Source organism: Terrapene carolina, unplaced genomic scaffold, assembly GCF_002925995.2.
Source record: "Terrapene carolina triunguis isolate 2854851 unplaced genomic scaffold, T_m_triunguis-2.0 Scaffold66, whole genome shotgun sequence".
NCBI classification, from domain to species: domain Eukaryota; kingdom Metazoa; phylum Chordata; order Testudines; family Emydidae; genus Terrapene; species Terrapene triunguis.
In genome coordinates, this window is record NW_020664417.1 from 72,450,221 (window position 1) to 72,474,947 (window position 24,727).

Consider the following 24,727-nt stretch of genomic DNA (forward strand, 5'->3'; position numbering starts at 1 on the left):
ATGTGGCTTATAAGGTCCTAGATTGAGCTTCAGTGAGTATCTCTGGGCTAGTGTGTGCTGGAAAGCTGACCACTAACCCTTTATCTGGAATGACAGATCCAGTTTTTGCCTGAACTATGATATTAGAAGAAAGTTCATTGTTAAACTCTCATCCTATAAGTATCAGATTAAAGATTTTATCCAGCTCCCATTACGGTCATTAGAAAAACATGCATTGCCTTTATTAGGAGTTGGATTGGGCCCTAAGAAACCAATTCATTTTTTTTTTTAATTTGAAGAATCAGAATTAAAAGCATATACACATGTTGCTCCATTATATTTTGGGATTAAAGTAAATTAAAGTTTTCAGTGAAAATGAAAACATACACAGAGGGACAAGACGAAACAAATTAAACCTGCACAGCTTCTAAGTAAATGGACACGAACAGGTTCCTGAAACAAAACAAGGTAAACAAAATTATACAAGGGTTAGTGGATAAAGCATGTGAGGAGCGATGGAGAGAGCCATTGTGAGGAGCCCTGTGTTAAATTATCCAAGGTACAAAGTCCAACTCAGCCAATCATATAAAATTGTTTATAAAAGTAAGCAAAAGTTGGAGATAAATAGACTGGTACTAATTGGATTTTTTAGGTTAACAAGAAGTTGAAAGATTCTAGAAGTGGGAAGTAATGTCTCTAGTAGAAATCACTGAAGTGATTTTGGCTTCATTAATCTTATTGGGCTGAGGTTGCCACCCTTCTTGACATTGTTTATCTGGGGGCCACTGAAAGAGCCAGTGGGATGGGTGGACTGGAAGGAGCAAGTTCATCATCATGGCTCCCATTATCCTTATCACTTCTAGGGGCCCCAAGATCCATGACGACACCACTGGGCTTTTATTATCCTGATCCTGAAAGATGTCCTAACCAGACAAAGCCATAGAGAGGGAAGCTTAATGGCATCAGCACCTCCGCCAGCTCCGGCTAGCTCCTGAACAACATCTAAAATGTGAACCTGAGGTGCCTACTGTTATGCCCTTGTTCAGGTGTCATTTTCTTTCCTCTCCTTATTTCTCCTCTTTTCTGTCTTTCTCTTTTTGCCTCCTGGCTAAAAAGAGCCTGCGTTAGTTGGACAAGACAACTCCCCATTTTACAACACTGCTGTGAGCCTGTGCCCAGAAAGGCCAGCTGAAAGCTATGTCTTAGATAGCGTGACACTGGTAAAAGTTTGCCAGATTTAGGAGTGTCTGATAAGACCATGAACTGTACCTGTAATTTCCCAAGGTTGCAAATGAGAGTGATTGTCAGAGACAGAAGCTGTATTTTCTATCTCTACTATACTTTTGTCTCCCCTTTTGTGTGAGTTTATCTTGTTTTCTTTTAAAGGAAACAGGATTTGACTTCAATGACCACAGCTCGACCATTTAAATGAACTTTCTTTTTTTCCTAAAAGGAACAGTTAATACCATCATTAATTCAATTTGAAAAGACTATCAAACAGAGGTTTTCTCCTATAAAAAACTCAATATAACTAAAGGGAAACAGAATATAGGAAATTGTTCAGATAAAAGGCTTATTTACTTTTTAAGTTTCAAATGCTTTAACTTCCTTTTCTATGTGTTTAATAAAAGGTTTTAAAGATTTTTATTCGTGGTTGTTACAATGGGAATAAGCCAGTGATAATATGGCACAGACACGATTCAATGTTGTAACAGTAAACAAGGGTCTTCTTAATATTTTATCCCTTGGTGGGCCAAAGACACCCCCTTAACACAAGAGAGATAAATTTATAAGTCTAGAAAAGAGAGGACTCGGGGGCCACATGTTCTTTGTCTATAAATATTTTCAAGATAATGGTATTAAAGAAAGAACAGAACTGTCTACGATCTCAGGGAATGTTAGAACAAGGAGAAGTGGCCTTAAGCTAAAGAAAGGAATATTTAGGTTAGACCTTACAGGGAAAGTTTTTAACAAGAACAATTGGCCAGTAGAATGGCTGTGCTTAAGATGCCATTACTGCAGATATCCAAGGACAGAAGCAATAGGACATTAATGGAAATGATGTAGTGAAGAGCTCAGCAAAATTCAGAGGGTCAGGTTAGGTGATCCAAGTGGTCATTACTGGCTCTACTGCTATACAATTCCATGAAAGTGGATTGTTTTTCAAACAGTATTTCTTTCAACTGGTGTGTTAATACATTAGTTTGTTAAGTGTTAAAGCAAAGTATCAGTTTTAGAGAAAGCATTGACAAATCTTATTATCTATGGTAATTGACTCATATCACAAAAACCAAGCTGCATGGTAGTTGCTAACTTATAACTGAGCTAACATAAAATATAATTCAGACAAGTTTTTCCAGGGTACATTTGAATCATCTCCTCTGTGACAGCATTATTTGTAACAGTTAACATGTACAGTTGTATGCTGTCAGGAAATGGCAGTTTTATTCCTGACACTACTGTCTAGCCTAACCTAAGGACTGATGTAATTGGAGTTGCTAATATTTACTATGGCTCTTGTGACCTACCAAAAAGAGAGCTGATTGCACATTGAATGAAAAGGGCTTCCTCTGTATGTCTTTCTCTATAAACTAAAGAAAAGTGAGAGAAATCAGCTTACAGACTCCTATTTGCTATCGCTGAACTCCTATTTGCTATCTAGAATAGATTATTAGAACTATGAATGCATTCAATGTTCCTGTTTTGATTTTTATGAGCCCACATGAAAAATCACATTGTTCATGACCTTTATCTCATCCTCCAATACCTCACATGTCCCCTTTCCTGAGTCTAGGTCCATGAATTCCTAATTTCCCATCACTCCAAATTGTAGGCACATGAATAAATAAAAATTAAATGTACTAATGTCAAAGTTTTTCTTTTCTTTCCTTTCCTTTATGTTTAATAAAAATACTTTGTATAGTGCTTTCCATCCAAGGATCTTAAAGATCTTAGCAATGTGGGTCAGTTTTCTCATCCCCATTTTATAGATGGGGAAACTAAGGCACTGAGAAGTTAAGTGAATTGCCAAGGTCAGCCACTGAGTCACTGGGAAAATGAGGAATTGAACACAGATCTCTCAGATCCAAGTTGCCTGCACTAACCAGTAGATAATACCATCTCCCTTCTATTTCTGCTGTCTCCACAGATCATTTTTATAAAATCACCATTCTATTTTTCTTTTTCTCCTTTGATATCTTTTTCACCTTGCCTCGTTTGCCTTCCTCCTAATCTGCCTGCCCTTCAGCCTACCTTCCAGTCATCTTGTTTCCCTCTCTAACTAACTTGGTCCACACACAAGGAATAATGGGACAGGAGGATCTTCGGGGCTTGATTTGCTTCTTCTGTGCTGGGTTCTTTTGAGTTCAATGTCCACAACCTTTACCCTTGAGGTGGAGTCTGAAGGGAATACTACCTCAGTGCTGTGTAGCTGGCTTCCATTCAGCATGAGTGCTGTCTACAGCTGTGAGGTAGCCTATGGCCAAAGGCTACATTGACAGCTCCATAGAGGAAGGACTGCAGCAGAGCTTAGTGCTGCTTGTGTCAGTCACCCAGCTCTGTGAAGATACCGAAGTTTAGGTGTGGCATAGAAGAGGCAGTTCATTAAAAAGTGGCTTTAAAGTGATAAATTATTAATATTTGTTTTAAAATGCAAGAATCAGATTTTGTTTTTTTGGTATTTTTTAATATCCCAAATTTACCTATATCAGCTTTATCACTTGGTTGTATGATCTCATGAACAACTGATTTGTTTGCACTGTGGTAAATGGACAGTTTACTCATATGTCTTGTCTGTGACTTTCCTTAGGAGTGTCCCAGTGGGATTGTTAATGAAGAGACCTTCAAAGAGATTTATTCTCAGTTCTTTCCACAGGGAGGTGAGTACTTTGCAGACATAATTAGCATTGCTAGCATTTACAGTGAACTGTGCTTGTGAATTTCTAAATTGGATTATCAGCCCATTGTTCATATTAATAAACTGGTTGTATAAAGTTCTGTAGAGAATTGTAAGTATCTTAATAGATAGAAATGTTCACAGGCATGTATGGCAGTAATCAAAAAGAGGAGGTATTTACAAGGTGTCAGGATATAGTTGTGAATACACAATCTGAGTATCTTTGAAAATCAGGATTCTCTCAGCAGCTTATCTCCTTGTAAACTTTAATACAGCTATGTCTTTGCTACTCCTTGCCTCTCTCCCCCCCAGTAGGAATTTGTGTAGGAGGTAGTTTAAATGTGTGGGCCAAATTCAAATCTAGTGAAAGTGGGTGAAATCCCATTAACTTCAGTGGGATTTCTTTCCCTACTCCAGGTCTTTTTTCATCCTCTTTATTGAGTGATGTGATGTTCAGTAATTTCTCAATCTTCCCCATATTTCAGTGAAATGAAAGTACACAATCACTTATGACTAATGTTTTTTTCTTGAACCTCAGATTTTCCTTCAGTGTGTATTCCCCCCCCCCTTTTTTTCCTTCTACTGTTCCCTCCCCACTTCTTTTCTATTCAGTTGTCCCTGTTCATCTCTTCCTATAACACTGGAGAGTGGAAGGTTTCCATGGAGCTAACTGGCAATGGCTGTTGCTTTTCATTTTTATGTAAAACCTTAATTAGTAGCAACAAAAACTCCCAATTAGTTTTATTTTAAATAAAAAACTAGAAGGTAAAGGGGTAGTAACCATTGTGGGTTACCACTGTTGAAACCCACAACAACCAGGAACATTCAAAAGGAAGAACAAAACATTTAAGAAGAGTAGAACTGCCTGATGATTATTTATCTGTCTAGTTTTTTATACCAATCAGTATAAAACTGTAGTATCAGTTATAAGTTACCCTGGTTTGTAAAAAGCAACTTTTCCTACTGTAATCCACCATGCTTTAGCAAGTTAAAGCAACAGAAGAAAGAAGAAGAAAGAAACTATGAACTTCCTATCTTCCATATTTTTACCAATAGGCATCTCCAATCTAGACCAGTATAATAGCACTCACCCTTTTTTACTCTTGCTTCATATAATGTTGGTAAAATACATGAAACAAATGACACAGCCATATAGGGCTTGTTACTGCAAAGCACTGTGCATTCTCAGTTCCAAATGATTTTAAGAACAGAGAGTGAAATCCTGACCCCATTGAAGTCAATGGCAAAGCTCTCACCCATGTAGGCTTTCCTGAATTGAGAAACTTCTTTTCTACGTATTTCTCAAAGGGGCTCCACACATACTAATATCATCTTGATATTTGTCCACATTAAGAGGTATCAAATCCAGTGAATTCATTCATCAATAATAGGAGGTGTTATGGAGAGCTAATAATGTGTTTATCCTTCTGAATAAGATGCTTGCAGAGGTTTTTATAAAAGTTCATCAGAATTTTATGATTGTAACTCCACTTTCCACCTCTCATATCTCTGCTCATAATTCTCCTTGAACCAGAGGAATATAAATGACATTAATTTAAAAAAAATTCAAACATGTAAACAGCTATCACCATAAATTTAGTATATGATCTGTTGGGATTGTGAGAGAAGATAGCATATAAGACCTGCTTTTTCTTTTGGTTAGACCAGTTTTACATCAATGTAACTCTATTGACTCCTATGGAATGATTTATGATTTTCACTAATGTCAATAAGCTCAGAATCTGTCCCTTGATGTTTCTGTTTTCTTAAAGTATTTAACACTGAACAGAGGTACAAATGTATGAATGAGACCACAAGATTCTTTGAGGACATTGTTAATAGTGGCTCAGCTATAAACCACATCCACATACACAGTTTCCTTAAACTCACTGTTCCCAGTTCTAATACGCTTGATTGTATTCTTCATTAGAGCTACCATATTGTTAATGTGTAAAATTCAAGTAATCCTTATAAAGTATATAGGTAGGATAGTGATTGATATGTCAGTGATATTTGGGGATATATGTTCCTATTTCAGTGCATGGCAGGTGGAATTTTTAAGTATCCAGCATTGACCTAACTCTGCTCCCATTAAAGCCAGTTATAAAACTGGCATTGATTTCAATGGGAGCCAAGTTAGCCCAAGGCAGAGTTGCTTTTTAAAATCCCATACAGAAACTTCACTCATTTACAAAAGTCAGGCCAGTTATGTAGCCAAATTTTCATTGCAAGAAGCACATACTAAAGAATGTCATTTTGCTTCCCTTTACACTCACATTTTGCATATTCAGAAGACTCAATGTCCTAATTATTATTTTAAAAAGTAGTTTGATATTAAAGAAGTGAACTATTCATCTGTGACTGTCTACTGAAACTTTATTCTTCTAGTCAGAGATAAAATATGTATGCACTGTCGGAAGAGCAAGTACAACACAAATTCATGTCTCTCTTTCAATTTTTGTTGTGAAAGGATATTTTCATGCTATTTAAATTATATCAATATACAAAGGAAAAAATAGTGATTTGATAATGTAATCCTTACTCGGGCAGAAAACCGCACAGAGATTTGCTTGGGTAAGGATTACAATATTCAGCTGTGTTAGGAATTTCCAGTAGTTTAGAATAAAGACTTTGATCCTACACAGAGAGCCACAAGGGCAGACGGCTGCATGGAGCTTCATTGGTTTTATTTGGGCTCTGTGCCGGTGCAGGGGTTGACCTGTGAAGTTCTCTGTGTCGGACTGACACTAAAGTCAGTTCTTTGCTCCTCAGGTATTCAAGATGCCTTGTTAGTGCAATAATTTACAGACACCATGCATACATTTAAACCGATCCAGATTATCAGATGTAAGCTCCTAAACAAAGGGCGAGATTGGGTGCTGAGCTCTTTTGAAAGTCTTGCTAAAACAGTCTATGTATTTAGAGTCAGAGAGGTTAAGGCAAGAACGGGCCACCAGATTATCTAGTCTGACTTCCTGCATATCACAGGCCACCAACACCACCCAGCACCAGCACACTAAACCTAACAACCAAAGTTAGACTAAGTGTTAAAGCTCACAGGAGACTAAACTGTTATGTGCCACAGGCAGAGCATGGGAGGGACTGAGGTGCATCAACGCCAGAGGTCCTTGCAGTGGCAGGGAATTGATTGAGTGAGCTATACCTCGATGATCCCAGCAAGTGACCTGCATCCCATGCTGCAGAGGAAGCCAAAAAACCCCAAGGTCACTGCCCATCTGACCTTGGGGAAAATTCTTTCCCAACCCCACATATGGCAATCAGTTACATGTGAGCAAGAACCAGCCAAACACCTGAGAGAAAGAAACCGGGATGCCATCTCAGAGAACCGTCCCACCCTGTCCAATGTCCCACCTCTAGCTGTGGCCCTCCCTGCTGCTTCACAGGAAGAAGACAAAAAAAATCTGAGCATACACTGGGGGAAAAGATTCCTTCCTGACTTCTGCAGATGACCAGCTGTGAAACCCTTAAGCATGAGATTTTAGTAACATAAGACATAAACCAGAAGGAATTTCCCCCAGGGCTGCCGAGCCCTACTTTCCTCCTACCCCCACATTTGAGACCTTCAGTTAGTTTGCAGTTAAATTTTCTTGGATTGTTTTTATGTATATCGGAATATTCAAAAGAATAAATACAGTAACTCCTCGCTTAACGTTGTAGTTATGTTCCTGAAAAATGCAACTTTAAGTGAAACAATGTTAAGTGAATCCAATTTCCCCATAAGAATTAATTTAAATAGGGGGATTTAGGTTCCAGGGAAATTTTTTTCACCAGATAAAAAACTATATATTATATAGATATACACACAGTATACATTTTAAACAAACAATTTAATACTTCTTCACAGCTATGATGATTGTGAAGCTTGGTTGAGGTGGTGAAGTTAGAGGGTGGAAGAGGGAGGGATATTTCCCAGGGAATGCCTTGCTGCTAAATGATGAACTAGCACTTGGCTGATCCCTCAAGGGTTAATACATTGTTGTTAATGTAGCCTCTCACACAAGGCAACACGAACACGAGGGACGGGAGACAGCATGGCAGACAGAGACAGACACACACCTTGTGTGTGGGAGAGAGAGAGAGCTGCACACTGCCCCTTTAAGTAAGCTGACCCACTCTTAAGTGCATTGTCTTTTTATGTGGATCAGGAAGTTGAGACAGCAGCTGCCGCCCCAAGCTCTCTATGTCTCTCTCCTTCCGTGTCCCCTTCCTGCTCTATATGGAGAAGCGGGGTGCAGGAGCAGGGGGGAGGGGGACATTAGCCCCCCCACACACGCCTCTGCACAGTAAGCAAGAATCTCTGGGAGCTGCTCCAAGGCAGAGGCCAGGAGCAGCACATGGCAGTGTGGGGGGGGACAGCTGAACTGCCGGCAATTGATAGCCTGCAATTGATAGCCTGCTGGGCGGCTGCAGCACAGGGAACTTAGGGTATGTCTACACTGCGGGCTTAATCCGAATTTATATAATTCGAATTTTGGAAACAGATTGTATAAAGTCGAATGTATACGGCCACACTAAGCACATTAATTCGGTGTTGTGCGTCCATGTACCAGGGCTAGCGTTGATTTCCGGAGCGTTGCACTGTGGGTAGCTATCCCTTAGCTATCCCATAGTTCCCGCAGTTTCCTCTGCCCATTGGAATTCTGGGTTGAGATCCCAATGCCTGATGGGGCCAAAAACATTGTCGCGGGTGGTTCTGGGTATATCCTACCCCCTCTCCAGGGAAGCAACGGCAGACAACCGTTTCGCGCCTTTTTCCTGGGTGAACAGTGCAGACGCCATACCACGGCAAGCATGGAGCCCGCTCAGCTCAAGACAGCAGTCATGAACATTGTAAACACCTCGCGCGTTATCGTGCAGTTTATGCTGAACCAGAACCTGCAAAACCAGGCGGCGAGGAGTAGGCTACGGCAACACGGCGGCGAGAGTGATGAGGATATGGACATGGAATTCTATCAAACCGTGGGACCCGGTGCTTTGGAGATCATGTCGTTAATGGGGCAGGTTATTGCCGTGGAACGCCGATTCTGGGCCCGGGAAACAAGCACAGACTGGTGGGACCGCATAGTGTTGCAGGTGTGGGACGATTCCCAGTGGCTGCAAAACTTTCGCATGCGTAAGGGCACTTTCTTGGAACTTTGTGACTTGCTTTCCCCTGCCCTGAAGCGCCAGAATACCAAGATGAGAGCAGCCCTCACAGTTGAGAAGCGAGTGGCGATAGCCCTGTGGAAGCTTGCAACACCAGACAGCTACCGGTCAGTCGGGAATCAATTTGGAGTTGGCAATCTACTGTGGGGGCTGCTGTGATGCAAGTAGCCAAAGCAATCACTGAGCTGCTGCTACGAAAGGTAGTGACTCTGGGAAATGTGCAGGTCGTAGTGGATGGCTTTGCTGCAATGGGATTCCCTAACTGTGGTGGGGCGATAGATGGAACCCATATCCCTATCTTGGCACCGGAGCACCAGGGTACCCAGTACATAAACCGCAAGGGGTACTTTTCAATGGTGCTGCAAGCACTTGTGGATCACAAGGGACGTTTCACCAACATCAACGTGGGCTGGCCGGGAAGGGTTCATGACGCTCGCGTCTTCAGGAACACTAATCTGTTTCAACGGCTGCAGCAAGGGACTTACTTCCCGGACCAGAAAATAACCGTTGAGGATGTTGAAATGCCAATAGTTATTCTTGGGGACCCAGCCTACCCCTTAATGCCATGGCTCATGAAGCCATACACAGGCAGCCTGGACAGGAGTCAGGAGCTGTTCAACTACAGGCTGAGCAAGTGCAGAATTGTGGTAGAATGTGCATTTGGCCGTTTAAAAGGTCGCTGGCGATCGTTACTGACTCGCTCAGACCTCAGCCAAACCAATATCCCCATTGTTATTTCTGCTTGCTGTGTGCTCCACAATCTCTGTGAAAGTAAGGGGGAGACCTTTATGGCGGGGTGGGAGGCTGAGGCAAATCGCCTAGCTGATGATTATGCGCAGCCAGACACCAGGGCGATTAGAAGAGCACACCAGGAAGCGCTGTGCATCAGAGAAGCTTTGAAAACCAGTTTCATGACTGGCCAGGCTACAGTGTGAAATTTCTGTTTGTTTCTCCTTCATGAAAACCCGCCCCCTTTATTGACTCATTCTCTGTAAGGAACCCACCCTCCCCCTTCCCCCAGCTTGCTTTCAAAGGAAATAAAGTCACTATCATTTAAAAATCATGTATTCTTTATTAATTGATTATAAACATAGGGAGAGAACCGACAAGGTACTCTGGGTGAGGTTTGGGAGGAGGATAGGAGGGAAGTAAAAGGCCACTGAAAAAATTCAATATAATGACAGCCTTTTGGTTGGGCTGTCCACTGGGGTGGAGTGGGAGGGTGCACGGAGCCTCCCCCCCCCGCGTTCTTCACGTCTGGGTGAGGAGGATATGGAACATGATGAGGGGGGAGAGAAGTTATACAGCGGCTGCAGCGGCAGTCTGTTATCCTGCTGCCGTTCCTGAAGCTCCACCAGACGCCGGAGCATGTCCGTTTGATCACACAGCAGCCCCAGCGTTGCAGCCTGCCACCTCTCATCTCGAGCGTCCCTCATGACCTCACGTTCACTGGCATCTTTCCTAAATTTAGATACCGTGTCCTTCCACTCATTCAAATGAGCTCTTTCATTGCGGGTGCATTCCATTATTTCCGTGAACATCTCGTCTCACGTCCTCTTTCTCCGCCGCCTTATCTGAGATAGCCTTCGGGACGGAGGAGGGAGGCTTGAAAAATTTGCAGCTGCTGGAGGGAGGGTTGAAAAAAAGGAGAGAAGTTTTTAAAATGATACATTTACAGAACAATGCTTATACTCTTTCACAGTGAACAACACTATTCACATTACATAGCATATGTGATTTCAGTACAAGGTCGCATTTTCCATCTTAATATTGAGTGCCTGTGGCTTTGGTGTTAGAGATCACAGACGCAGGTCCGGGCAACAGAATTCAGCTTGCATGCAGCCATGATAAGCCATTGTCTTTCGGCTTCTGCGCCCTCCTTTCCCACATACCAAGCAAAGCCCGTTGACTGCTGCGGTTTTCCTGTTAACCTTCAGCAGCAGAAAACAAACTACCCCCCCCATCCAATTCTCTGGGATGATCGCTTTATCCCTCCCCCCACCGCGTGGCTGATATCAGGGAAGATCCCTGCAGAAACCAAACTAACCCCCCCGCTCCCCCGCCATGAATTATCTGGGATGATCGCTGTACCCTGCTAGCCAAACGCGAAAAGCTCAGGGCCAATTCCCCCCCCCCGCGCTTGGCTAACTGCAGGAAAGGATTTCTTTTCAGCCACAGGCAAACAGCCCAGTAGGAACGGCCACCTCTGTCCCCTTAATTAAATTCCCGTATTTCAACCAGGTTACCATGAGCGATATCACTCTCCTGAGGATTACCCAGCGAGATAAAGAACAGCTGTTGCTTGAATGCCAGCAAACACCGGGACCATACGCTGCCAGGCTTTGTCATGCAATGATACCAGATTACTTGCTGCAAGCATGGTGTGGTCAAGTGTCCTACCATGGAGGACGGAATAAGGCTGCACTGCCCAGAAACCTTGTGGCAAGGCTTTTGGAGTATCTCCAAGAGAGCTTCATGGAGATGTCCCTGGAAGATTTCCGCTCCATCCCCAGACACGTTAACAGACTTTTCCAGTAGCTGTACTGGCCGCGAATGCATCCCAAGTCCTCAGGGCAAAGTAATCATTTAAAAACGCTTGCTTTTAAAACGAGTTTTATATTTTAAAAGGTAAACTCACCTGAGGTCCCTTCCATGGGGTCATGGTCTTGGATACTGGCTTGGGAGGGTTGGGAGGGTACTTCAGTCAGGCTGAGAAAAAGATCCTGGCTGTTGGGGAGAACGGAGTGCTGTGTGCTCTCTGCAAGCTCGTCCTCCTACTCCTCTTCCCCTTCCCCGTCCGCAGAATCCTCAGGTGTAGCTGATGAGATTATCCCTGCCTCGGAATCCACGGTCAGAGGTGGGGTAGTGGTGGCGGCCCCCCCTAGAACTGCATGCAGCTCGGCGTAGAAGCGGCATGTCCGCGGCTCTGACCCGGAGCGACCGTTTGCCTCCTTTGTTTTTTGATAGGCTTGTCTGAGCTCCTTGACTTTCACGCGGCACTGATCTGAGTCCCTATTGTGGCCTCTCTCCATCATGCCCTTGGAGATTTTTTCAAAAGTTTTGGGATTTCGTCTTTTCAAACGAAGTTCTGCTAGCATTGAATCCTCTCCCCATATAGCGATCAGATCCAGTACCTCCCGTAGGGTCCATGCTGGTGCTCTTTTTCGATTATCGGCCTGCATGGTTACCTGTGCTGATGAGCTGAGCTATCTGTGGTCACCTGTGCTCTCCACGCTGGGCAAACAGGAAATGAAATTCAAATGTTCGCGGGGCTTTTCCTGTCTACCTGGCCAGTGCATCCAAGTTCAGATTGCTGTCCAGAGTGGTCACAATGGTGCACTGTGGGACAGCTCCCGGAGGCCAATACCATCGAATTGCGGCCACACTAACCCTAATTTGAAATGACAATATCAATTTTGGCGCTACTCTGCTCGTCGGGGTGGAGTACAGAAATCGATTTTAAGAGCCCTTTATTTAGAAATAAATGGCTTCGTTGTGTGGACGGGTGCAGGGTTAATTTGATTTAATGCTGCTAAATCCGAATTAAAGTCATAGTGTAGACCAGGCCTTAGGGGAGCAGGGAGCTGATAGGGGGAGCTAATAGGGAGGCTGCTGGTCCACCCTGGTTCCAAGCCCCCACCAGCTTGCTGCAGCGGGCTGCTCTTCCTGCAAGCAGTGGACAAAGCAGGCAGCTGCCAAATGACGTTATAAGGGAGCATTGCACAACTTTAAACGAGCATATTCCCTAATTGATCAGCAATGTAACAAGGAAACAACGTTAACTGGGACGACTTTGAGTGTGGAGTTACTGTAGATTAGCTAACTAGAAAGAAACAGGTGTGGTATACACCTAGAATCATCATTCCTGTACTGTATGTAGCTATGTGCATCAGCAGCTCATATAGTGTAAACAATACAAAAAATGAGACAACTTCTTGTTGGATCTGCCCATTCCATTTGAGGAAGCCAACTGTGGTGTAACATTTCCTCTGTACGGCAATCAAGCGACTTCCACCAGCCCTCAGGACATTAGTTTCACATGTTACCAGGCAAGTCATTTCATTAAAGTGCAGGAGAAGTGGGAAGGACGGGTAGAAAGGGGACAAGAGAGTGATTTGGGTTCCAAATAACAAATGGATGATGAAGAACTATAGTAAAATGAACATGTTTTATAAGGTAAAAATAGCTTTCAGAAAAGCTTTTTACATTATAAAAGCACCCAATTAAGGTAGCTGCATTAAATTCTCTAGCATATAGGAAAACCATTGCAGTATCTGTGAAGGAAGGGAGCACACTGCCTCCCAGCATTCAATGTTCAATTCAACTGATGTGTTTACATACCACCAAAAATATAACTTAGGACTTGATCCCTAACCTTTCAGGTCACAGATAACAGTGGACTCACTGGGCCATTATTAAATTGTTTACCCTTGACGTTCAATGGGATGCTGGTGGGTGCATAGTAGCTACCACTTCTGTTTGTCTTCAATAAAACATATATTTAAGATGCTTTAAGGTACATGATATGAATCTCAAACAAATTATGACTTTATATCTGTCCCTGCTGCAGCCTACCAAAATGTTAATGTATCCTACTAGTTATGAATCCTGGGCATTGAAGAGAATCTGTATTTCATTAAAAAGTCAAGCTCTGTCTGCAGTGAATAATATTCAAGATTTAGTGGGAAAGAGATCACATTAAGTAGCTCTACTTAAAACACTAAAGTACCTCACTCTGCAGTCTTTTTTCAGGCAAAATTCCAGTCATCAGGGCTGGCTCTAACTTTTTTCCTGCCACAGGCAAAAAAAAAAGAGCCCCCCCCCCCCTAATACCCCCCCCCGAGCGCCCCGCCCCCGAAACCCCCGCCCCCCCCCCAGCGCCGCGCCTCGCCACCAAAACCCCTGCCCCTCCCAGCGCCACGCTGCGCTGCCAACCCCCCCCCGAACGCCGTGCCTGGCCGCCGAAACCCCCGCCCCCCTGAGCGCCGCGCCAGGCCACCCAAACCTCCGCCGAGCGCCGTGCCGGGCTACCCAAACCTCCGCCGAGCGCCGGGCTGCGCCGGACCGCCCAAACCCCCGCCCCCCGCCGAACGCCGGGCCGCCCAAACCCCCGGCCCCTGCCGAACGCCGGGCTGCCCAAACCTCGAGCGCCGTGCCAGCCACCACCCCCCCCCCCCCGTGCCGCACCGCTGAACCAAAACCAACCAACAAAAAACCCTCGAGCACCGCCCCACCGAACCAAAAAAACAAAAAACCCCGAGTGCCCCCCGCCACCCCAAGATTGGCCGCCCCTTCCAAGGTACCACCCCAAGCACGTGCTTGGTCGGCTGGTGCCTTGAGCCGGCCCTGACGGTCATCCTCAATGGGTGTTTTACCTGCACAAAGACTGCAGGAACAGTGACCTAAAGAATATTTTTAAATATACAAACAGATCACTATAAAGAAAAGATTCTGAAAACATGGTTTATTTTTATTCATACATCATGATACAAATGAGAATTAAAAATTGAACACTTTACCATGATGGTGAGAAAAATTATTAAATAATCAGTGTACATTGAATTATAATTCTGTAATAAATATAAATTACTGTAGACAGTTCCCATACCACCTTCCACAACACAACAAATCTTCTCTCAATACATTTTGTGTATTAAAATTTCAGATCTATATTGGAGTCTTCAAACTTCCAATACCAGAAATAATAAAGAAATAAAAAATTAAAATGGGGATTTGACTGGTGGTTGGTACTTAGCCATCCATCCAGTGTTGTGATCGTCTATGTCTCAACAGTATTTTCTTTTTGAATTCAATAAAAATGCATTAGTAACATATGTTCAAACAGTGCAGGGTTTGTTCCTACAATAATTAATGTATATAATACCAAATTAACATACTGTAATAAGGACTAAGACTATTTGCAGTCCTTATTCAGATAAAAGTCATGAGTTTTGGTTTGGGTTTTTTTAAGTTGAAAATGGGAATTTTGCCTCCATTAGGATACAGCCTAGAGCAGTGGTTCTGAAACTGTGGGTCGGGATGCCAAAGTGGGTCATGACCTCCTTTGAATGGAGTCACTAGGGCTGGCTTAGACTTGCTGTGGCCCAGGGCTGAAACCCGAGCCTCACCGCCCAGGGCTGAAGCCAAAGCCCAAGGGCTTCAACCCAGGGTGGCGGGGCTCAGGTTGCAGGCCCCCTGCCTGGGGCTGAAGCCCTTGTGCTTCAGCTTTGGCCCCCCTGCCCAGAGCGGTGAGGCTCAGGCTTTGCTCCCACCCCCCACTCAGGGTAGTGGGGCTCAGGCAGGCTCAGACTTCCTGGGGTTGTGACGTAATTTTTGTTGCCAGAAGGGGGTCGCGGTGCAATGAAGTTTGAGAACCCCTGGCCTAGAGCAAATGCCATTGATAGATCCAATGCAAGAAGATTGTTTTGGCCCTGCACAGTGTGACCAGTTTTTCAAGGTTAATATGATTTTGATAAAACAGAAATGCAAATAGTGTACACAGGAGCCAATGGTTTAGTCCCCTGTAGATCCTGCTAGACAGAAAAGGACTTCTCAGGCAGTAACAAGGTTGCTTCCTGATAAGACCTTGTGTTGTTCTGTAAGCATGCCACTCAGGAGTGCTGCCACTAACGCCAGAAGATGTGACATGGAGTACAAATTCTAATGTGATATGATGGGGAAGGTGATGAAACAGGAGGGTAACAGAATAGTGTAGAGGGTAACTTTCATAGAATCGGAGGACTGGAAGGGACCTCAAAAGGTCTTCTAATCCAGGATCCTGCACATAAGGCAGGACTAGGTATTAGATCATCCAGGCTAGAGTTAATGAGCTGCACCTGCCATAATGAGGCCGCAGAAATTTATCACCTTTAGGCAGGATCATCCCTTCTCCCAGAGGAACACCCAGGATAAGTTCATCTTTGGTTTTCCCTGCATGACCTTGGGCAATTAGCTTGAATCTCTCCTTGCCTCAGTTCCTCATCTATAAAATAATAACACTTCCTTGCCTCACAAGAATTTTCTGAGACTAAAATTAATTCAGGTTTGTGAGGTAGTTAGTTATTAAGGTAATGAGCACTATAGAAAAGCCAATACAAATACATAAAGCAGGGAGGGATTACATATATAAAGTATGGAGAGGAAAGTAGGGCAAGTAAATAATACCTCAGGCAGTATTAACTTGCATGGTGTTCTAGCAGAGGTTTTGGGTGTGTTAGGCTGGGAACGGAAATCCAGAGGAGAACTCTTGGGAGCTCAGAGAGAGGAAGGCTGGTGTTGTGGTTAAGGCATTAGACTAGGACTCTGATAAGCTGGGTCACATGTCATCTGTTTTTTGTTGTTGTTTTTTTTTGCTGCAGGAGCTCTCACTTCTTAAAATGAAACTTCTTAGCTCTTTGTGCCTCAGTTCTGCATTGATAAAAAGAGGAAGATATTACCCTATGTTACAAAGGAGTTGTCAGGACAAATTCCTTAGTGTTTGTGCTCAGGTGCTATGATGACAAATACCACAGAAAATCCTCCAAATAAAACAATCTCCACTTTTTAGTTTATGCAGTCCCTAATGGGAGACAGCCATATGTAAATATTTAGAGCAGGGGTCTCAAACACGTGGCGGCCTGCGGAGTTATTTGCTGCGGCCGCCAAGCTCCCCTCACCTGCCGCCCCTCCTCCCCCCAGCGCGCCGTGTCCCAGCTCCTCTGCCTACCTCCAGGTGCTTCCCACTGCCAAACAGCTGTTTGGCAGCACATTGCACTTTCCAGGAGGGAGGGAGGGAGCCGTGCGGTCAGGGGAGGAGGCGGAGAAGAGGCGGGGCAAGTGCGGGGATTTGGGGAAGGGGTTGGAATAGGGGCAGGGAAGGGGCGAGTTGGTGTGGGGACTTTGGGGAAGGGGTTGGAATGGGGCGGGGAAGGATGGGAAGCGGCGGGGCCTCATGGAAGGGGTAGAGTGGGGGTGAGGCCAGGGCGGGAGGCTTTTGTACCTTTATATGAAAAGTTGTCAGTGATGCAGCCCTCGGGCCAATGTACTAGTCCTCATGTGGCCCTTGTGGTGATTTGAGATCCTTGATTTAGAGGTTTGGCACATTTTTATTGTGTTCTACATTTATTTTTCAAAGTACATCAATATAGCAGTATTCACTATACTCAGGGAGAATAAAATAGTTGTTTAATAAATGGATCACTTGTTTGAATGTTCAGTCATATTTTTAACTTACTGATCACACCAGACAATCAGTGTTCATCTCCAGTGCTCATTCATGTAGAAGCCTGCTGGCAAGTTCAGTTACAAATTGGATAACATGGTTCCCTTCAAAATAAAAATAATCCACCAAATGCGTTGACAGTTGTGCTTCGTTTCTTCCTTAAAAGTGAACAAATGAACATCTTCTTCTGCAGCTCAGGATACAGAACTCCAGTTATGGTCCCTTATCTGATGAGCAGAGCCCTGAGCAAATACAGACCATTTTGTAAATACACCTCTACCTCGATATAACACTGTCCTCGGGAGCCAAAAAAATCTAACCGCGTTATAGGTGAAACCGCGTTATATCGAACTTGCTTTGATCCGCCGGAGTGCACAGCCGCGCCCCCCCCCCCGGAGCACTGCTTTACCGCGTTATATCAGAATTAGTGTTATATCGGGTCGCGTTATATTGGGGTAGAGGTGTACTGAGCGTATTATAATAGTCACAATAAAGTCATACGACAGTGAATGATCCTTTCCATGTAGTAATGATGATGAGAGTACATAAGGATAGATTTTTAGAACGTAGCCTCTATTTTTGAGGCTATTTTTGAGGATGTAATTATTTGTGTAATTAATTACAATTTTGTTCCTGCAAAAAGAGAAACTTGATTAAGGTTGGAGTTAAAATTTAGCCCTAGCTAAAAATTTTCATTGAAGAAAATTAAAGAAAATATGTGTTAGGGTATCAGGTAATTTTTTAAAATGCACTTACTAAGGAACACTCTTTCTGTTTTTAAATTTTAGATTCTACAACCTATGCACATTTTCTCTTTAATGCATTTGACACTGATCACAATGGATCTGTGAGTTTTGAGGTAAGTGCTTTTATCAGTTTTTAACTCTAGGGCCTGGTCCACATTAACCCCCCACTTCGAACTAAGGTACGCAACTTCAGCTACGTTAATAACGTAGCTGAAATCAAAGTACCTTAGTTCGAACTTACCGCGGGTCCAGACGCGGCAGGCAGGCTCCCCCGTCGATGCCGCGTACTCCTCTCGCCGAGGTGGAGTACCAGCGTCGACGGCGAGCACTTCCGGGATCGATCCGGGATCGATCTATCGCGTCTAGACAAGATGCGATAAATCGATCCCAGAAGATCGATTGCTTACCGCCGGACCAGGAAGTAAGTGTAGACCTACCCTAGGACTGAATGTATGTGCCTCTGTTGCTCACCAACTTAGCTTTTTTAGCAGTGTTCCAGATTTCAAGTTTTTCCAATGCATCGGCAATAGCCATTATTATTTTAGAGCTGCATCTCTCAGCATTGTAACTCAAACTGTGCTGCTGATGTAATGTTCGTTTAAAAGGCAACCTGAATTAGATGCAAGTGACATATAAGAACATATGATCTTGCTGAGTGCCTCCTGTGAGATGACAAGTGCTCTCAACTCCAATTGAAGTTAATGGGACTACTCAAATAGATAAGGATTAGTCACATGCACAAGTAGTTTCCAGGAGCAAGCTTTACATTTAGAAAATGTGGCTTCATGGCAAATGTACTGTACAACATAAGCATTTAAAATAAGCTCTTCCTCCACTTGAATGCCGAGACATGATTTCAGGGTTCTTGCACTTTGCCTGCCACAGCAGATGACATCATCAATAGCATGGTAAAGAGCACAACTCCCTGGTGTGTTTTTTGCAGTAGTGATGTGTGTCATCAAATATTGAACGAGAACCATGATCTTAGGTCATGGAATTTAAAAAGCCTTTCAATTCACCTCTAAAGAATATGTTTATTTTATGTCACGTCCGTCATGGAGAGCTGCTATTCTCTTCACCGTTAAGGTCATGACTAGCTAAAATAAGCCCAATTTTAAATTAGTCTGAAATTTCTCACATGTGCTAGTTTGTAAGAGAATAATTTCTCTCAGAGTCTGGCAATGATGTGGGATTACAAAGGACAATTTTACAAGTATTTTCACCCTTTTATTATTGATGCATACTTGTAATCTGAACAACATGGAAGCAGGTGCCTTTGCCAAGCACGTGTTCTGTGACTACTGTGTATAAAAACCAAATTAATTGGGGTTTTGCTATATTTAAAAAGAAAACAGCAACAAGATTTTGTTTAGGCTTTAGATTTATTTGAAAACACATGGGCCCTTATTCTGCGTCTGGATCTATGAGGTGGGCCTCTGCCAACTGAAGTCAAGGAGGCTCTTTGCGGTGCCAATAGCAGAATGAGGGCCTTAATCCATATCTTTGATCGATGGACTGATGGGTTGCTCCTCCTTTCTCCTCAAACTGACAACAGAAGAGGTTTTGATAGTGCATAGTCATTTGCTTGATCACACTTTGGTTCGTTACGAAATATACTCAAGAGACCAAATAACCCATGTCAGTCAGGTTTATTGCTATAAGCCAGCGGTCGGCAACCTCTGTCACGCGGCTCACCAGGGTAAGTTTGTTTACCTGCCGCGTCGGCAGGTTCGGCTGCTCCAGGCCAATGGGGGCGGCGGGAAGCACATCTCTCGGCCCGCGCCGCTTCCCGCAGCCCCCATTGGCATGGGACGGCGAACCGCGGCCAGTGGGAGCCGCGATCAGCTGAACCTGCAGACGCGGCAGGTAAACAAACTTACCCTGGTGAGCCGCGTGACAGAGGTTGCCGACCGCTGGCTTATAGCAATAAACCTGACTGACATGGGTTATTTGGTCTCTTGAGTATATTTCGTAACGAACCAAAGTGTGATCAACAAACTGGCCCAGTAAACAAACTGGCCCGGCCCGCCAGGGTGCTTACCCTGGCGAGCTGCGTGCCAGAGGTTGCCGACCCCTGCTATAAGCCAATAATAATAATATAGTACAGGAAACAGGTTCTTTATGATACCAGTCTCTGGGACGCTTTCTCATGCTGCATTGTTACATTTACATCACAAAAGGTGAACTCCCCAAGTTACACCCCTAAAGCCATCTTTTTATACCCTATCTGTTCACAAGTAAAAAGTACTATGTACATCATATAAAACTAGATTTAACCGATCAGCTTTCTATCTTGTTTTTCTGGTACAATGGTGTACCGCTTATCTCTTTGTTCTGAACACATGTATTTCAGAAGGACATGAGGCACCTCCTAGGTTTGTACTAGGGTAGAACAATCAGATGTCGTGTCCTCTTCCTTTGGGACATTCCTGTACAGGCTTGTGAAAGCAACTCCCTTTCTGTTACTATCGTAAAGCACTCATCTGTCCTGATCTTGACAGTTTACCTATTTGCTGAAAACAAAACTTACTTCAGTGAATGCAAGGGAAGAATATAAAAATGGCCATGCTGGGTCAGACCAATGGTCTATCTAGCCCAGTAACCCACTGTAACTCCCAACAGTGGCCAATGCCAGATGCTTCAGAAGGAATGAACAGAACAGGGCCGTTATCGAGTGATCTGTCTCCTGTCATCCACTCCCAGTTTCTGTCAATCAGAGGTTTAGGGACACCCAGAGAATGAGGTTTCGTCCCTGACCATCTTGGCCAATAGCCATTGATTGACCTATCCCCCGTGAACTTACCTAATTCACGTTTGAACCCAGCTGTACTTTTGGTTTTCACAACATCCCCTGGCAATGAGTTCCACAGGTTGACTATGTGTTGGGATACGCAAAACTTAACATAAGTGAGCAGGGTTGGTTATATAAAAAAAACATAGCCAATTTAGGCAATATAACTGCTATAATATTTGTGCTTAATGCTATTTGTGCTTAATGTATACTAATATGGTGTGGATAATACATATAATATTAGAATATATTATTCAACAGAGACAACCCTGGCAAAGAATTGTTTGCACCAATTTTCTAGCCACATTTCTGCTGTTACTGTCTGTTATTGAAAAAAGTCACAGAAAAAGGAGCTCCTGCATCTTTCCCATGCCATTGTGTTGTTTTTTCATCATGTGTGAAATAAGCCCTAAAAAAGGCAGGGCATGTCTGGCCTTATTCTGTTATAGTTTCTAGGGCAGTGGTTCTCAAACTTTTTTTTCCGCGGACCACTTGAAAATTGCTGAGTGTCTCGGCGGACCACTTAATGATCTTTCCAAATGTTGTTTGTACCGTTAGCTAACTATTGTAAAGTGCATTGGATAAAAGTGCTATATAAAAAAACATTATAATAATTAACATTTTTTGTTCTACAAATAAAAGCACACAACTCATATTTTAATATCAGTAAGTAGTCTGACCTTTCTAATGCGATGGATGTACTATCTCTCCCTGCTGCGGCAGCCCCTGAGCTGAGGCTGGGAAGGAGGGGGGTCTCTCCCTCTCTCCCCCGCCACAGCAGCCACAGAGCTGAGGCTAGGAAGAAGGCCCATCTCTCCCCGGCAGCCGCAGCCCTGGAGCTGAGGAAAGTCGCCTCTTTCTCTGGCTGCTGCAGCCCTGCATGTCCCAAATTCCAAACTAATTAGGTGCCTGGACCCTGGAGAAGACGCACATGTAAGGTGAGGTGGTGGCCTTGGGGAGCCATGCCTGCGCAGCTCCACTAATTAGGTGGGTGGCCCTTCATTTTCTTGTGTGCAGCTGCCCAGGCGTGCACCTTAGAGGGAACTATCTGCGGACCACCTGAATGGAGCTCACGGACCGGACCGCAGTTTGAGAATCTCTGTTCTAGGGGATTTGAACACACCTAAGTGAAGTCCTATGTACACTAAGGGCTTTGAAAAAAGGAAACAGAAAAATAAAAATGAGGTTCTGTTTTGTTCATTTCCAGCATAGGTTTTCAGGTTCAATTTTGTACGGTATTAACCTAGGTAGAGTGATCCAGATCTCATTTATACTGGTGTTAAAACCAGAGTCGCTTTATTGCGATTAAAGGAAACTGGCCCAACATTCTTTTAATATGTAGCAGCATAATACCTACAAACTAACTGCAGACTATGAATACCTAAGTACTTCTTTTTATTCTTTAAAGTAGTGTAAAAAATTTCTAAACATATTACCCAGTAGTTAACTATAGACAGCATCTAGATTCATTAGGCAATGTGAAGAAATTATTCTAGAAGGAATAATTTTCCTTACTCATAAATTGCAACTTTGCCAAGTTTTTTCTATACCGATTCATATTGTAGGTATGGCTGTCCTCCAGCCAGTAAAAGAAAACAGAGAGGAAAAGCTCTAGAAAGCTGGGGCATAAATACTGGTTTATCACCAGCTGTTTCCTTAGTAGTTGTGGTAAATTGTATTTACTGCTAAAATGCTCTCTATCTATAACCTCATTATATCAAGAACAAATCACATGGGCTTTTATATAAATAGGCTGTCTGGATTGGAACAGGAAGAGACAGAAGAAGTGCAATTTCCTTTCCTCTATGTTCTCCTTTACCAACCTAATTTGTACGAATATAATAAAAAACATGGATTTGCTGGAATTGTGGAGAAGGGAGAAAGCAATCCTATGCTCCAACTTTTTCGAGGCATTTTCACTCCATTTTTCAACCAGCAGTTGCAGTGAGGAGTGAGGATATGGCATAACTATGTATTACACCCCATTTGAGCCCAGTCTTGCAAAGGTTTATGTAGATGCTTAAATTTTAAGCCCTTGAGTTGTCACTTTGAACTCAGTGGGACTACTTGTATGCTTGAAATTAAATACATGCATAATTTTTGCTGCATTAGGGCCCAAATAGTCTGAGTCATAGCTGAGTGAGCAGCCCTGATCCGACTTTGGGTTTGCCTCATAGCCATGGCTTATCTCCCAAAGGCGAGGCACCAAACTATAGCCTTCCTTTCCCAAAGCCTCAAACCCAATCTGGCAAAAGCAGTGTGTGCCTGCCTTCAGCTCCGGAACAATGCATTTGTAAACAAGTGTGAAGTGTCCAGAAAAAATGTGCATGCGGTAAACCTTTAGAATTTTTTCAATTTGGATATCTGCAGCTCTGCCCGAGGTTCAAGTAGAGGTTATTTGGACACCCCCCCCCCCCCACACACACACACACGAAGCTTTAAATGAGTGTAGGGCTCATAAAAGGTGCAAGAGTCAAAACCGAGAATCTAAAACATTGGTTCTTCTTCGAGTGATGGTCACTATATGAATTCCAAAGGCGGGTGCACATGTGCACCATGCACTGGAGCTGGAAGTTTTTCAGCAGCTGTGTCCATTGACCTGCATGGCCGCCTTATGTCGCCATATACTCCCTGTGAGGTTATAAAGGCTATGCAGGGCGACGCGCCGTCAGTTCCTTCTTACCGCATGGTTGGAGTTGGAATCCTCCCTTCGCACTCGTACACTCTACGAGAACGACGGTAGATAGTTCTGTTTCCTTTTTAATTCGTACTTCTGTAATACATTAGTTAGTGTATATAATAGTCCCTTCTGGGGCCTCTTCCAACCCCTTTGCATTCCGGGGTGCAAGAACTGCGCCTTATGCCCTCACTCATTCTCCGTGAGCGATGAGCACACACATTGCCTCTACTGCCCAGGTGAGACACACCTTGTCACCCACTGAGATATCCGCAAGTCCTTCCCGTCAAGGATCTGCGACACTCAACTTTTGTACCTCCGCAAGTTCCTCATAGCGGAGGCCCTCCGGCCTCATGTGGAGTCTGATCGCGGACCGGTGGTGCCGGTGATGCACTGCCCATCACCGGCAATGAGCGCTTTGCCCTTGGCTTCACTCCCGGATCCATCAGCACCACCAAGACATGAGAAGGTGCACAAGGACAGTCACGAGCGTGCTCAAACACCACAGCAGATCCCCATCGCAGACTGCTGTGACGCACCGCGTTTCCTCCCTGAGGTGGGCCACCCCCTAAAGCGGGGCAAGGCGAATCGGAAGCGAGACCCACCAGCACCGCCAGTTCCTGCAATGACTAAGGATCCTGACAGCCCGCTGGTGTGCACTCCTCAGCCACAGCAGGATTCTTCGGGTTCCACTCCGCATATCCCCTGCTCAGAGCGGCAGACAACGGGATGAGCCCTGGACATTGGGCCAGATGGATCCGCTGGTCCCCACATCCCACCTTGAGCTATTGTACCTGCTCTTGCTGCTTCTTTTAGCCTCCCGCCCACCTACGCCAGCGGATGAGCCACTCCTCCTCAGCTGTGACCCATCCCTGCTGGTCGCGGTACCACCCGCACCAACGGCTCTGCCACTTCTGGAGGCTTCTTCAGACTTGGAGGGCTTCTCAACAGAAGAGTTGTTCTTCTCCTTGGTCTCCCAGTGTAGTGTGGTCTCCTGGGCGCACCCACCTTTTCCGGCCCACCAGCCTGGGTAGTACCTGTATCCATGGGGCCCGCAGTACCATCAGGAACTGGCCTCATGGCACCACGTGGGAACAGTATCCATCATCAGTTGGCCTCATAACAGCCCACCTTAGCCCCTCTGCTGGCTCCGATCACCTCAGACCCAAAGGAGGATCCGGAGCTCGATCCGGCACCATCGATCCCAACAGCAGCGCCCTCCTCTCCAGATGAGGTCTTGAGCCCACTGACCCTCTCGCCTTCTGACAATCAC

General features: G+C 44.3%; 1 protein-coding gene across 3 annotated transcripts in view; it reads left to right on the top strand.

Annotated features, from left to right (window-relative positions):
- KCNIP4 (potassium voltage-gated channel interacting protein 4) overlaps positions 1–24,727 on the top strand; it is a 403,978-nt gene that overhangs the window by 360,019 nt on the left and 19,232 nt on the right. For all 3 annotated transcript variants that reach the window (XM_026648010.1, XM_026648008.1, XM_026648009.1), the window contains 2 exons: positions 3,788–3,857; positions 18,029–18,099. In XM_026648010.1, coding sequence (XP_026503795.1) covers positions 3,788–3,857; positions 18,029–18,099 — 141 coding nt within the window. The remainder of the gene's footprint in view (positions 1–3,787; positions 3,858–18,028; positions 18,100–24,727) is intronic.